Here is a 17,049-nt window from a genome sequence, read left to right as displayed (position 1 = left end):
CCATTAAATATTTCATGCCACAAATATGTATTGGAAGAACATTAAATTGCCTTTAATATTCCCTGGAACCACTAAAGAAAAGATATAGAGGGGGGAAATTGAAATATAACCAATATTTCTATAGCTCATGAAGAAAACAAAAACCCACATGAATGAGATAAGCCTTCTAAAAAGCATAAGTCAAAACATTAAAGGCATTAATTAAGAACATTAAAAGCAAGACAATTCAAAAAAGAAGTGTAAAAACTAAGAAGGGAAAAGAAAAACTTTAGAACTACAACTACAAGAACTTCCAGACTGACATATACTGTGGATACACCTTTTTCCCTCACTTTCAGCAAATGTGACCTATATCCTTCTAGAAAAATATGAATAAAAAATAAACATACTAAAAAGTCCCTTTACTTTAGATGATCCTTGATCATTAAATGTTTCTACAGCTTCTAGAGCCCTCAAAATCCATTATTGCGGATGCTGAAGGCAAAAAAATATAATGATTTTGCTTTAGTAGATCAGCAATTTTTTAATTTTTATACTTGATTTATCACACTGAGGAAAAGATTACTAAGGAAGGAATTAGTATTTTAAATAGCATAACTCGCCCAAAGTTTATACATGATAAAGCTATTCCTTTACATGTTCTTTCTCTCTTCAGGCAATTACAAACTTTTAAAAATCTGTAAGGTTCCAGTCTGAATAGTTACCTTATTGACTGGTACAAGAGGTTCATAGTTCACTAGGTCTATAGTGATTATTGTTTTGAATAAAGTTTTTTTAACATTATATTTACTTACATAACTGATTGTGTATGCTGGTAAAATTTCTACTGACCAACAAATTATTGCCTAATCTCTTTATTAACAATTTTACATCTAGAAAGGAGAACGGAAATAAGGAAAATGGCAGACCAGACCTATCTGAAATAGCACAAAACATGGTAAACTAAGAACACTAGAGAACATCATGGAAACATTTCTTAGTAAACATGTGTATAGAATATAAGTAGAATAAGCAAGTAGTATTACTACATATTGTTTAGCCCAGACTTACAACACATATTCCAGTTATGCATTTTGCCTACAAATAAAGTAAAAAGGATAGAAACCCAATAAATTCCACATTATCACAATATCTCATTATGTGCCAATTTTGGAGGCTACCTCAGGAAACAAGACTCACAAAATAATCTATTCTTCCCATTAATGCTGAACACAGTTTTTATTCCTTCGTCACAATGATTTACTGTTTCAACCCACACTATAAAAATGCATATGTTCTAAACTAATAACCTATGAGTTTGCCTATAATAACATTTACAGATTATTATTGTGCTTTTGGAGATGACTCCCATTCACCTTCCTGATTGTCTTTGGAAAGCATGATTTGCATTTTAGATAAAATAATCTCCAGGCTTCCTCCTTCTGCAACATAGTTCTTGGCATGAGCTGTATTTCATGCTGTCAGTTCCACTCATTGCTAATTAGCATGGAGAATTGCACTGATGTTAACCATCATTTTCATCCGTTCTTCCCACCTTCAAAACAAGGGTTTGGTTGCCTAATGAGGCTCCTGAGGATAATCAGAAAGGCACAGGACACATTCATTTATGCTGCAGCTCAGCTACACCAGGGCTATCATACCCCAAGTGAAATCATTCTCCAGTAAGTGGAAATTACAGACACAGGGTAACCATGGCAAGAGGGTTATATTGCAATACTGCAAATGGTAGAAATGTGCTGCATGATATGTGCAAGGACAACCTATAGAAGGGAAGTTTGCTGACTATTGTAGTTCTGCCTCAAATTTGGTGATTGGGCTCAAGATCCAAGAAAGCACAAATGTTAACAAGTAAATGTGATTCAATTTGAACATGAACTTGGGAAATTCTGTTTAATTACATTCTATATATATTATACATATTATACATTCATACATCTCTCACTAACTGCATTCACATTAAAATACAAATAAGTTGCTGATTGTGCCTTTCCTAGATACAATTTAAATGAGCATCTGCGGTTTGACTATTTCAAGCAATATTTCCAACAGAAATAGGAAGGAACACATATGATATGCAATGCAGGAAGATAAAAGTATTGTGTGAAGGACAAGGGAATACATTTGTGGAAATGGTAATTAGACAAGTAGTGATTATTTAAAGATCTATAGCAGGGGTGAAATGCTACCGGTTCGCCCTAGTTTGGGCAAACAGTAGCGGTAGTGGTGTGTGGTCCAGTGAACCAGTAGCGATGGCAGAACGAAGCTCCGCCTACCCGCCCAGACGTTGTTACTTCCTGGTTTTAACCAGGAAGTAACCTGTTTTTGACCTTCTGCACATGCACAGAAGGCTTTGCGCATGCACAGAGGGTCCAAAATCTCATGTGACATGTGCACACACTTCTGAACCAGTAGGGAAGGTAAATAAATTTCACCCCTGATCTATAGGTACACTTGGTTTGGGAAATGTCTGCCTTCTGTTTGTTTCTTTTCCTTGTATTTTGACCCTTGGCTTTTTCCTATAGCCTATCCTTTGTTGTGTACAGACAGCATCCAAACATGGCGTGAAACATGATCAGGCCATTTTGTTTTATTTTTATTTTTGAAAAATATTATTCGAAGTTCAGGGAGATTTCAGTTTCTTTTTAAAATAGTTTGAAAGACTGCTATCTTATTACTGGAAGTTTCCATTTTTATGAAAGAGAGCCACAAATTTTTTACGATATGTAAATAATAGCATTTCCATAGATATTTTGCTCACTCAGCTTTAAAGAAAGGTGTTTAACTGAAATGGATGAATCTAGGGTTAACTTATTAGAAAAGCAAAGCCTTTTACGTTTTGCAAAGTGATTTGCCTGCCAGAAAAATTCAAATAGAGCCTGAGTTGAGAACTGGTATACATTAAGGTTTGTTACAGTTTTAAAATCAATTCTAAAAGGGGAACCCAAAAATGTGATACCTTTCCAAGTGAACACATTGTAGTTAAAACTTATCAGGAGCATTTAGAAATCAAACGTAAAAATCTACCTTAAATTGCACATGTGTAGCCTGCAGTTGCAAATCAACATCAATAATTGTAGTAATTCACTCAAACCCATAATGCATAAATGATGCTCTGTGTTTCTGTCCCTGCCAGCTGGAAAACTCCTACAACATCAGAATCAGCTACAGCCTGCAGTTTCTCTGCCAGCATATTGTATTACAAATAGTGTTTCTCCAAATTATGGGAAGTCTGCAGTATTGTAGTCTGTGACAACAGCTAAGTATCAGGTTATGCATCTGTTTATCGTAATCAAAAGTACCACAATCTTGTAAGACACCTTTTTTCTTATAAAAAATAATTCTTCTCTATGAGATTTTCAAATGTTAATTATTTAGTTCTTTACCTATGCCTAATTTTGCTCATCAAGAAAATAGCAGGAATATAAGTATAGCTATTTCCTGTGAAATAGAACAATAAATATGCAGTTTTACATAGCATTCCTGAGATGTTATAGAACACATACAGTACTTACGACCTATTTAAGGAATAGCTAAGAATCAGTTATTAGAGGGTAATGCTGTGAGTCTCAGATGTTTTTGAGTTTTCATGTCTGTGATATTTCCCACAGGTGGTTGCTGTTTTATTATTATTCCATTTAAAATCTACAAAGTTTGCTTTCATTTTAATGTTTAAAGTAGGGGTGTTTTAATTTTAGAAATAGTTTTTAATTATTATTGTTTGCCATGCAAAGTGTCAACATTGAATTGGTGTTGGCAGGATATATAATAAAATAAATGAATAAAATTGTGATCTGTGAACATCAACTCCTGTGATCATTGTATCACTAAAAGAAAGGAAATTATTAATAGCAGGACTTGCTTAGCTATAAGACTATATTAAAATTGTCTATGATAAAGATTTTTTGCTTTGTTGAATGCTTCATAATTCTATACCAGTGGTGGGTTGCTCCCGGTTCTGACCAGTTCTTTAGAACCGGTAGTAAAAGTGGTAGGAGGCTCCACCCACCCGCCCTCCCTTCATCAAGCTGATGAAGGGTGGAGAACTTGTGGCTCAGAGGTTAATACAACTGCATAACGTGGAGGCAGCCCAAGTTCGAATCCAAGTAAGGGTATGGCTAGCTGATGAGAGCTAAATAGCTTGAAATAGATCTATACTACTCTCCCTTTATTTCTTTATCAGCGAAGTAGAACATTCCATGTAGAGAAACCATTAGTGATGGAGTCCAGAAATATGTTTTAAAGGATTAGGTTGCAATGCCTGGGAATTCAGCCAGGAGAAGAAAATATTATTTAGAATTTTGATAGCAGTGTTAAATAACTGATGATCTGTCATACTGAAGATGAAGTAAATCTGCTTTTTTTGCTTTTCAGGACATAGCTAGATGCAGTGGGTAGAAAATAGGTTAAATAACCTTTAACAGTTAGGAAATAGGAAGGTCTTCCTTAGAAAGTAAAAATATTTCTCCTTTGCTGTAAGCATTTAGCCAGATACTAGATGGCTTTCTATCAGGCTGCTATAGGTATTACTTGCCCCGGAGTTCTAGCACCGGACATGGAGTTGAACTAGATATCATTCAAGATCACTTCCAACTTTATGATCTAAGTAAATATATACAGGGTGCACTTAAAGTCAGGCCCCCATAATTCAGTCAAAATGTTTTGGGTTTTTTTTTTTCAGAGAAAATGTCACGGTACTTAGGAATGTTGAACATGTTTGACATGTGTCAAACAAGTGAAGTGTTTAGAAGGAAATGGCAACAAATGTGAACATGTAATTTATATCATATTATATATTCATTTCAATTTATATCATATTATATATTCATATATATATTCATTATATATTTGTTAAAATAATTAATTTAGGCTACGGTTGGGATTATACCTTGTTGCTCCATATGATGCACTGATATTGCTAGATGGACATTTATGGGGGCTTAGAGGGATTTGGATGAGTTAATTGTAGTTTCAGAAAGTTAATACATTGTAGCTATGCATACAACATTACCCTGCAGCAAGAAAGTACCAGGATTTTTGAACATTGCCAAATTTGAAAATAAGCAGTATGGAAACAACCAACCAAAAATAAATCCAGATAAAATGAACATTTTGTTGATCAACAGGAATTAAATTAGACTCAAGAATTAAAGTCTGAATGGGATTATACTCCCCCCCCCAAAGATACAAGTTCCCAATTTAAAAAGTGTCAGGACATTGCAAGGGTATAAAATATAGCAGCTAGCAATCAATGCAAAACACAGGGATTGCCTGAAATGGGACCTAAAAGGTTTACACTATTATCAATATAGATAATTCCATTATAGATAATTTAAAACTTTTTTTTTTACTCTTTGCATTTTATTTATATGCATTTGTGTGATCTTTCTTTTTAGATAGTCTGATTTTTAGGCCAACCAAATAATATGAATTCATAAATGATCATCCGTAGATTCAGTCATGTGAAAGCTTGGGAATGCTTCCAATTTTATCTGCAAGAACGGCTCAGAGGATACAGTGGAAAATAGTGGGACTAGTGCTTTTGTTCTAAGGTAAGAAATGGAAGCTTTTCTGTTCCAAGGTAAAAAAAATATATATAAAAAAGGAAGCTCTAATCGCTTTATACTGCAAGGATATTATGACACAAAAGCCCACTGCAAAAAGCACCTTGCAATTTATGTATCATGCCTGTCATGGGTCTGAGAGTTGCAAAATCTATTGCAGGAAATAATCCCGTGATGATACATTAATTATCATGAACGTGCATTCATTGTTTAGGTCACTGAAGATGCCTAATCCTTTGTATACCCAAGAGTGACCCATCAGTAAAACGCTGATGTGATACAAAGAAGAAGAAAAAACAATTACATACAGCCCAAGGCTTCCGCTGCTGTTACCTACAGAGAAGGATCCTGGAGAGCTTTAAAGCACAAAAGAGGAAAGAAAAGGTTTTTCTCATTTAAAAATTGGTACATTAAATCCAAGGAAACCTGACAGGCTGAGAAATAATGGCCTGAGTTTACTCTTATTTAAAAACTGGCTGCCTGCTGCTTTTGCTGCAATCACCACTCAGGCTTTCAGCACAATTTCAAATTAAATATACATAAGTGCTTTCAAGAGCTGTTAATTTGAAGGTCATTAAAGAGCATAAAACATATTCCTTTTATTTATAAAGAGGCACACAATAACGCTATGCATACGGACTCTGGTTCTGGTCTCTGCAGCATTTATTATTTCTAATGCAGAAGTGATTGACTTTCCCCAGACACAGATATCACAAAATACACCAACACACATGCACACACACTTATACACACATGCACAGTGGTTTGCAAGCATCCATTGCTAAGCCTTTCTTGGATTTCAAGCACAAGAGAAACAGAAAACAGGGGAGTAACATATGCATTTGACAAGGGGAAAATTCTCCAACTCAGGGGCAAGCACAGTGCCTGCTGTTCAGAGTTCTGGTTGTACTCAGTGCATTCTAGTCAGTGCCTTGATATACCATTCTGTGACAAAGCATCCTGCCACTCAGATCTGCCTTCACCTACTTTTGAGTTCTGCTTATAGGCCCGCCGTGCTCAGTGGAATTGTAAACAGCCATTTAACAAACACTGCACCATCTGTCTGTATCTGTAAGGGGCATTTTAGCACTTGCCTAGCCATTCAGCGCAGGTTTTATTCTGGCTGTCTAAGAGTCCCCCTGCCAGCAAAGGTTCTACCCGTGACCTTCCTTCTGCCCCCATCTTGGCAGCGAAAGCCCCTTGTGGCCACCTCTTCCAACCTCCTTGCCCTTCTTTTTGCTTCTCTTTCGCCACAGCTGTCATTTTCTGAGATAAATTACCTGGTGTTACAGCCTGTCAGCATTCTCATAGCATCTCTGCTGCACAGGAGGAGGGAAGGACAAGGTTGAAGTGGGTGGGATAGAAGAGGAGAATTGGAATAGATGGAAATAGGCCACTGCTTCAGAAATTCAAATAAGAAGTCTTTCAGATTTAAAGAAGCAAGAGAAAATAAGGCAGATTTAATCAAAAAGAACAGAAAAAATGAGCTTGATAGATAAACCGATGAGTGGGGGAAAAATAATGAAAAATGAAATATAAAAGAATTATATTTTCATGGTTTTTGATATTAATAGCATTCAATATTATTAAGAATATAATCAGATGGCTATAAACAAGGCTTCAGAAGCTATATTTTCAACTACCCTGGAGAATGAATGTTGGGCGAGATAATTACACGTAGATCACAAGCCAACAGCAGTACTGCACACTAGAGTGTAGGAAAATAATCAATGATACTATGTACTACATGAAAGTATTTTTATATATATTAAAAACAAAACAAGAAAAAATAAATATGTAGCAAGAATGTGACTTGTTTAAGAACTTTACTTTCCCAGAACATCACATGAGAATTTGGGCTTCAAAATGAAATATGAACATGCATAGAAAAAAATGACTTTTTCGCAATAAAAACCTCGGTATCTATGATTCAATAAACGCTATAGCAACTAGCGGGGTTTCAGCAAGTATTAGATTAAATATAAATTAGCATAGTTTCCATTATCATAGTGTTTTACAAATCTTAATCATTCTTATACTTTTATAGTTAACCAGTTTAATTATGTATAGCATTCAGATTATTTATTATAAAATTGATTGTAATTCTATAGTTCTCTCTGATTTTAATTCCTGTACTTTGTAACTTTATATTAACAATTTATTTTTACCTTATTTTATTTTATTCATATGATTTTAAAGAGAATCGCCTTGACCTTGTTGTTTTTAAGGGGGGAAGTGAAGGTTTTGGACAAGGTTTCAAGATTCTAGGTGGCGTGGTGGCTCAGTGGTTAAGACACTGGGCTTGTCGGTTGAAAAGCAGGCAGCCCAGGTTTGAGAAACAAGTGCCACACGATGGGGTGAGCTCTGGTCCTCGCCCCAGCTTCTACCAACCTAGCAGTTCTAAAGCATGCAAATGCAAGTAGATAAATAGGTACCACTTTAGTAGGAAGGTAACAGCACTCCATGATGTCATGCTGGCCACATGACCATGGAAATGTCTTTGGACAGCGTCTTGAAACGGAAATGAGCACTACTCCCTATAGTTGGCAATGCCTGTGAAAGTAAGATCTGCAAGGATTCCTTTTTTTCAAGATTCTCTTTAATAGACCCTACAAAAATAAAGTAGCATTCCAGCAATCCCCAAGCTGTCCATTTCTAAGCCTATCTCTGAGGCTAATCATATTCCACATCCCTCAAATAATTTTTGTGCAGAGAAGCAAATCCCATGTTTTTCAGAACACAGCATAATGTTGATTTTGAGCAAACATACAAATAAGTACACACTTCGGATAACCTGAAGGGTAGAAAATAAATTAGGGATTAATATGGAATGGCAAGGAATAGAGAAGCCTGTATAGTGTAGCTATTGATTATTCTGTGGCTTGAATCACTGGACCATGTGGAAGGAGCATTGGTTATTCATGTCAATAGCCATTTGGACCTGCCTTCTTCCTCACAAAAAAGTGGGATACAGAAAGAAGGAGTCTTTACAATATTTTACATACATACATAATATATACACACATGTATGTGTGTGTGCGTGTGCACTTGTATACTGAATTTACATGGAACATTATGGCCAAGAAGAAAGTCTTTACATTGGAAAATCAAGGAAAACTCAGATTAAGTGATTTGTAAATAAAGGTTGCTAACTACTGAAACAAATCAATAGTTAACCTTCAGGCACTGTATACTGTCACACTATTTTTTAGGAATTTATGACATACACTTTTTAAAAAAAATGCTGACATCTTATTAGATTCTACTTTCATATTATATCAAATTTTGTAAGTTTGGTATTTGTACCCAAAGTTTTGGGAATTTACAGTAAGAATAATACCTTAAACGTGTGGGATATAATGGCCTTGTGAAATGTGAGCTACTTGTTTAAATAGATTTTTATTTTTGGAATCCAAATGGAATCCATTTGGAGATCCCATGAAAAGCATAAGTAGCACATTGTTAATCTCAGAAATAAGTGGAAGTCAAATGAAACCTATGTTTCTCCACCCAACCCCTTACTTCCTTTTCAATTTAAAAAGGTAAAGCCCACGTAGATCATCTATTTAATTATTTTAATTCTTTCTAGTTTATTAGTTCTGAAACTGACAAAAGTATTTATAGATGCCCAGGCATGGACCAGCCATTTCCAGAAGTCTTTCAGAAGTCTCAGTCTGAAAATATTTGGTCAGAAAAATATTTGCTCTGAATATTTTAAAGGTGCTTTCCAAAAGGGAAAAGCTTCTTGAATAAGAAGCAAAACATTTTCAAGGAAAAAAACCAAGAAAGTCCAGTTGCTTTTTGAAAAGTACCTTTGGGACAACCATGGCCTGCATGATTGAGAATCTCCATAGACATATACTCTGAATAAATTTCCATCTTCAGAATTATGTGAACCACATCTTAGGATATTAAAAAAATTGGCTCATGAGCTGGCTTAAATTTTATGCATTATCTCTGAGAAATCGTAAAAGGGAGGGTAAATGTCCTTATGTTCAAAAATTAGTGATGATGATTCAGTCCTGACACTATAATAAAATGTCATTTCGGAAGATTCTACAAGAAGATCATAAAGAATTTGATCATGAAAAATAATATAATAATTACTAGAATTAAGCAAGAATTATTGTAAGAGTCTTGCCAGATTAAATTTATTTTATTTCTCAATTGAATAACTTTCTTCCTAATTTGCGTGAGTGCTATAAACATGGTACCTTTTTATTTCAGCAAAGCTTTTGGTAAAGTATTCTATGACATTCTGATTTACAAGACAGTTCAGTGTGGGTTAGATGGTGTGGGAGTTACATGGATACATAGCTGGCTGAAAAGTGCATTTATCAAGGGATCCTTATTGAATTGGGAATGCCCTATTGACTAGAGTGCCACAAGATTCGATGCAGGGTCCTTGCTCTTCCACATGAAGAAAATACTTGTCAAATTTGCAAATGATACAGAAGTGATTTGGATAGGCAACACCTTAGAAGACTTGGACTAAAAATGAGAAATGATCTTCAGAAAGAAATGTGTTGCAAATAAGAAACTTTTTTTTTTTTACATTTAGGGCAGAAATAAAATGCAGAGTTATAGAATGGGCTTAGTCACTGTACATGTGAAAAGGATAGTTCTTGTGAAAATAGTTCTTGTATAAAAAGATCTTGCAAAGGTACTTGATTGTAAGCAACATGTTTCAAGAATGTGATTACCTACAAAATAGGCAAGTGGATTTTAAGAGAAGTATAATTACTCCCCACTCCCAAAGAAAAATCCAAGAAAATATAAAAGTTCCACTTTATTCTACATCAGCCACATTATATCTTCTGTATTGTGCCAAGTTTGGAGAAACTGGAAAAGGCTCAAAAAAGGGCAACAAGGATCAAAGTCCATAGAAATCCAGTCCTATGAAAGGAATTGAAGGAACCTCCTAAACATATGATAGCATTCATGAAATAACTGAAAAGTTGCATACAGGTCAAGATCTGTTCTTTCTTTGAGGACATAGTTTAATGGATTTAAATATAAGAAGACAGGTACAGGCTGAATTTCAGGAAAAAAAAATCACCAAAGTAACAGCAGTCCAATAGTGGAACCAATTGTTGGGTTCCCCTTCACTATATGTATTAAAGACAGGTTAGGCAGTATCTACTAGGAATACTCTTGTATGCATGTTGCATGTCTGCATTAAACAGGGGTTGGATTTGCTGAAACTGAAATTCACATTTCTTGACATTGCTGAGATTGAGAAACACTAGCCTAAATGGTCTTTCAGGGTCTCTGAGTCTTTGTGTTTTTATGAAATTTTTTAAAATCAATTTTCTTAGCTGTTACTATTATGAATTGAATTTGCCTTTTTTCTCAAACTAGGGCATTGTAAAGAAATTATGTTTTTCAACAAATGTAGAATGCTGAATCCTTCCTACAGTGTATATGACTACCTTTCCATGAGCCAGAAGCCAAAATGGCCATTTTCCTATTATCACCAGATAGGTAATAAGGTAATTGCTCTGTTACTTCTAGGAAAGGCTAATAAATTTCACAGATGTGATGAAATAAGGCTTCAGAGCTATAGAAAAATGTCATATATTCCATTAACTGAGTAGTCAGACAGGCAAAATGTTATGTTTATAAATTCAGCCATCATAGTCATGCTTTCATACTTTTTGAATTTATTGTAATAAAAGCAAAAGTCATAAAACATGAGCACAAAGGCTCTTTCAGTCAACCTTGCATGAATTTCAATGGCCTCTTTATAAGATTAATATTCAGAATACATCTTTTCCATGCATGTTGCATTTGGTTTGACAACATAGCTGAATACTGATTTTTACACCCATTACTTCAAGGGGTTCATGACAAGTTATTGGACAGGGCTCTTTCGTCCAGACCGGACAGCCTGTGCAAGATAAAAAGTATTTCTTTTATTTTGTATCTTGTTAGTATTTACTTCTAATCTGGGCAGCAGGGAAGTTTTCAAACATCTTAAAATAATGGTGACATAAAAAGAAAAACAAAGTGTTAGGCGTTCGCCATAAATGAAGTGGTCCCTCCTATTGCTTTTGTTTTCTGGAGACACGATATTGCTCCTGTCTGTATCACATTTTCAGAGCAGCACAGTCTTGATAAGGAAGCTCACCTAGAGCTAAACATTACATGACTTACAAAGTACACAGCTGATCTATTGAATTTTGCTCATTCTGAAGCAGGGAAAGACAACTGTAATCTTTGAACTGCATGTGGCCTCCGAGGGACTTCCAGGGAGCCTCCAGAGAATTCTCCTATTTCATTGCCCAATTTACATTAACTTCAGTTGCTGGTTTATGGCAGCATTAAACATGTAACAGAATATAGTAATTTAAATGAAACCTTTAAAAAAATCCTTCTGCTTCTTATTTCCTGCAATCTTTGCAAACAAACCATAGGCAGAGAGATATAGAGGGGTACAATGCCAATAATTTAAAAAGTAGTGATGTTGTTGAGCTGAAATCTGCCTTTTAATATTCAGGTATATAGCATGAAAGAGGCTCTTTCAAGTTTGCTTTGATTTGTCTTGAAGATATATAATAATTAGCAATAGCAGTGTTATTAATTTCTGTTAACTATTTTTATTGCATTCTGAAGCCTCGCTGGTTGCTTATACTTCCTAATGTGCAAAAAGTTTCATGGCAGTTTTCTTGCAATACGGTTTTTTGAGATTTAATTACAACATGGGAAGCTGGGGAAGCTGCAGACCAAGAAGAGATGACTGTACAGTACAGATAAGTCTTCGACTTATGACCATAATTGGAAGCAGACTTTCCATTGCTAAGCAAGGTGGCTAAGTGAAACACGCCCAATTTTACATTCATTTTTATCATGGTTGGCAAGTGAATTTCTACAGTTGTTAAGTGAATCAGGCTTCCCTCATTGACTTTGCTTTTCAGAAGCCAGCTGGAATATCACAAATGGCGATCACATGACTTCAGGATGCTACAATGCTGTTAAAAAGATGCTGGATTTTGATCATTGTTACCATGGTGATTCTGCAATGGTTTTAAATGCAAGTCATTTTTTTTTCAGAGCTATTATAACTTTGAACAGTTGTTAAGTCAATGGTTGTAGGTCAAGGACTATCTGTATAATGAAAGACAGGATTTACCGTATTTTTCAGAGTATAAGACCCTACGGACTATAAGACACACCTACCTTTTTGGAGGAAAACAAGAAAAAAAAATCTGCCTCTGCCTCCCAGCAATTTGCCTCTTTGCAGCAAACAGCGGAGGCCTGCACAGCAATAGGCAGTGACAATCCCTGCAGCTTGAAACAGCTGAGAGCCGGAAGGCTGATCCAACCGACAATCAGCTGCTTGTGCTAATCAGGCTGTGCTGAAGCTGAAACCAGCTGTTTGCTGTTTGCTGCAAGGAGGTAAATTTCTGGGAGGCAGGGGTGGAGGCACGGGTGGATGGAGTTACATTCGATCTATAAGATGCACCCAAATTTTCACCCTCTTTTAGGGGTGAAAAAAGTGCATCTTATACTCTGAACAATACGATACATAAATACCTCTGGCCACCTCAAAACAAAATAAGCACAAAGATAATCACACTCCATTTATGAGAATTTCAATAACATTTGGAACTTAAAGAATTAAAAGTAGTTCTCATTCATGAAATTAAATGACAACTGGTAGAAAATACTGTAGGACATTTTTCCTCAAGATGCAAGTAAATAACGGTGATAAAAATGGCAGCATTAACAATGAAATGTTGATAGTATGAATTATGACAATATTATTGAAATGATGATAACTATAATTCTAGCAGTATTGAAAAAGTAACTGTAAAGGTAATAATGATGCTAAGCATAACAGCTACCATTACAATAACAGTGATTATTAGTTCGTAGTTTTGGTCCTGATATCTTGATCCTGTTTATTTCTGGAAATATAGTCCTGACCCCAAATATTTGCCCCAGGGTACCTGAAGAGGATGGTTCAAATCAGATTATGATCCATCCACTGTTAATTGGAAAGGGTAAAAACTTTTCTTTCCTCAGTTGCCTCACTTTAAGATTCCCTCAGTATGAGATATAAAAAAATAAAATAAAATCCTTTATTGGTGTGCCAATGCTAATTGTTTTTGTTTATTTCCTATGGGGAAAGTTATGAGTCAGAAATAAAGCAACTAGTGGAGAAATAAACAAATTGATCATGTAACTTATAGAAGGCCCCAGAGCAACAGTCACAAATTCAATGCATACTACTGTATAAATATAAAATAATAGGCAGTTTGACCCCTGTTCCAACTTCATATGATAAATGGTAATCATTAGCTTTCCATGGAATAACTGGAATTAATTCTGACTGGTCAGCATTTTATAGCTGCAGGGCACATAACTTCATATGACTGCCTGTTATATTCAAAATCTCAAAGTAACAATAAAAACAGATCTTTTCTAACCACAAATCAATGATCAGCTTACTGCTGAGTTTTGGTAAATGCTAAAGTTATTATCCATAAAATAAGAATTACTGATTACAAGATCTATTCTATCAAATGTCCTGCCACTCTTTGAGGAAAATGTCTTGGTCACTTTGAGGAAAATGCTCAGCACCAGCAGTTTCAGAGGGGGATTATAACATAAGGACCAAGGACCAGAACAGAAAATATTAGAATTATCTTCATAGCATTACTCCACTTTATAGTAAATAACAGTTTTATTGTCCACAATGAGGATGCAGTGGCAACAACAACAGTGGCTGCTATAGAAAAAAAAAATGTGGATGTCCGTTTCCTCCCCCCCCCAAAAAAAAAATCAGTGCAATGCTCTAAAATAATAAAGATGCAAAATATTGTGGAAATAATCTGCTTGGAATCAACATATCTTCTCACACACCTATATTTCAGGAACAAGTACTTGCATCACAGATTCCTCCCATATGCTACACTTAAGTGTTAAGACATGTATATGTAGCAAGCATGTGGGATATGGGCGACACTTTCATAGCTTTACTTCTGCAATAGTCATGGCAAGGAAGCCATGCACAAAACTTCTTGAGCTCTTTTAAAGGAAGGGCAACCCCTAATATAGACAGTGGGCACTACTATCCAATACTATCAACCCTCTTAGCAGTGTCTTCTTTGGCATTGGTTCTCTGAGATGACTTAATAGATGGTATCTGATTCTGAAAGACAGAATACAGGTTGTCCTTGGAAAATGGATAAGTAATCTATTGATGCCAACAATTTTTTTATGTTCCTTTGATAGTGGAACAATTAAATGATAATATATCCAGCCTAGGAAAAAGCCTACCTGAAAGATAATTGTTTTGCATAAACTCTCCACATACTCTATTATGTGGGTTAGCAGAAGAAGAATAGCAATTTTATTTCACAAAGCACTCTCAGATAAGCAGAGAAAGTCTGTTTTAAGTTAAGTATTTTAAATAAAGAATGACACTCGTAATTAACAGTAAAATCAAATATAGAAAAGGAAGAGCGGAATGCATGTTAGAATGTTAAAGAAACAGTGAGAAAAGACTAGTAAGAAAAGGATGGGCAAGGGGACAGAAGTGATATAGGAACCTACCTCTGATGCCATGAAACCAAAATCAATATATATCAAAATCCTGAGGTCCAAATAATGGAACTAAAGATTTCCAAGCCATCTTTTTCTGGTCACTGGAGGACTAAGCCTTCTGCTTAGTTGATTTTACAGCTGAACATTCCGTAACTGTTCTACATGAAAACCTTGTTGCACAGTGAACTCTTCTGCTTCCTTTCTCCTTAGAAATTCATTTGCTTTATTTTTCTCTTTTCAATTCCCAGTACACATATTCCATGCACAGTTGAACTAGACAGAAAGCAAGGCACATCACTTCCGTCGCCCAATGGATCCCCAAGTTCCTTGAAAAGGATGGAATTATCAGCCACCAGTCCAGCTTGGTTGTTTTTTCTTCTGCTATGGATAAGCTGTAAGTGACTCCACAGTTAAGCTGACATACAGACGACACACACGCACTTGCGGGAACATCTTTTTTTCCCCTTTTTTTCCCATGAGGATATCGTTTTCCCTTTTGCAGAAAAATGCAAGCAAAAGAAAAAACAGGATTTTCTATTGAAGGTACAACTCTTCTTCAATATGAAGACATTAACTGGATTGGTCTGGATCCCCCATGCAGTGGTCAGTGAAGTCCTTTATAACTGATGGCACAATGTTTTGATGTTCTTATAGTTAACTGTAGGAACTGTTGAACAACATTTGCCATAGTTTATGAGCCAAAGAGGGAAATGGGTGGATAAGAATGACTCTGGAAGAATAACTAAAGAAGAGAAGGAAGGGAATCTGACTGCTGAAGATTGTTGCTCTGGTTGCCTCTTTCTTCTCCATTGGCCTCTTGACTACTGCTCACTGGTGGTAGGACTGAAGTCTCTTTTCTTCCCAAAACACATTGGTTTTCTTCACTTTTTTTAAATATTTGATTTGTACATATTTATACTTATTTATATTCTGTTTCCCATGGCATCAGTAAATGTGCTTCTGTTGGTGTGAGAAACATAATTTGCCATTTAGAAACAAATTCCATATATTCTTTGTCTGCAGCGCATAAGAGTTCTCAAACAATTATCCAATCTCTATAGACATCACAACTGCCTTGTCAGCCTCCCCTCCCCTCCCACATCCAACCCTCTTCTGTCCTCCCCTCTTTTTTCCCATTGTTGTAAGAAGACACGCAGCATCATGCCATCGCAGTTGGTGACTGGCTCATCTGTACTCTCATAGACTGGACACTGCTCAGGATCTTCTTCTGGTGTCCGGCTAAAGTCACCCCTATTCTTAGAAGATCTCTGCAAAAGATAAGAGACAGGATCATACTTGTGGAGCAGAGGTCTTTGTCTCCTCTGCTTATATGGACAAGATACATGAGCTGGCAAATTCAAAATGCAGTTGCAGAAAGTGAAGCTGATATCCTAAGATGAGCAATCAGCACTGATAAAAGATGTTGAATGAATGTATATGTGCATGATTCAAAAGAGTAGTTTTTCTCAAACCCATAACAAATAGATGCTTAAGTAAAGGACTTAGTTTTCTCTTCCTTGAAGATGCTAACTTCCAGGTGTCTTGAGACGATAAGCTACTCTGGTGTTACAAATGATGATAATGTAAGCAAGGAGAAGAATTTCTGAGAAATGTCTAATTTCTAAATTAACTGGTCACTTACATGAGTCCTCTATACTAATTGGTAGAGTTGTAATCTCTGAATGAAAGGAACAATGTGAGACACTCCCCAGTTTATGAATTCAAATTTCTCAGAGATCTGGTTGGAAGCTGGCAGCTTGTTAGTGAATTCTAAAAACTATAAAGTGCTGACTGAAGAGAGTGTGAAGATGCATGACACTGATGAATATATAGTATGGCAGATGCAAGGAACTTGTGGGAATTTCCAGAGCACAAAAAGATTATGGAGGCACACAGGCCTGCAAAGAGAAGCAAAGGAAGAGTGTGAAGGTGCTTT

General features: G+C 35.8%; 1 protein-coding gene across 2 annotated transcripts in view; it reads right to left on the bottom strand.

Annotated features, from left to right (window-relative positions):
- Positions 1 to 17,049, bottom strand: part of EPHB1 (EPH receptor B1) — a 360,618-nt gene that overhangs the window by 9,255 nt on the left and 334,314 nt on the right. The window contains exon 16 of one of the 2 annotated variants that reach the window (XM_070945402.1): positions 16,273 to 16,381. The exons of the other annotated variant lie outside the window; for it this stretch is intronic. Coding sequence (XP_070801503.1) covers positions 16,273 to 16,381 — 109 coding nt within the window. Of the gene's footprint in view, positions 1 to 16,272; positions 16,382 to 17,049 lie in introns of those variants that run through there. 2 annotated transcript variants of the gene reach the window in all.

The sequence above is a fragment of the Pituophis catenifer genome, unplaced genomic scaffold (genome assembly GCF_029215685.1).
Source record: "Pituophis catenifer annectens isolate HBS135680 unplaced genomic scaffold, rPitCat1.0.hap2 SCAF_6, whole genome shotgun sequence".
NCBI lineage: Eukaryota > Metazoa > Chordata > Lepidosauria > Squamata > Colubridae > Pituophis > Pituophis catenifer.
This window is presented reverse-complemented; position numbering and strand designations above follow the sequence as displayed.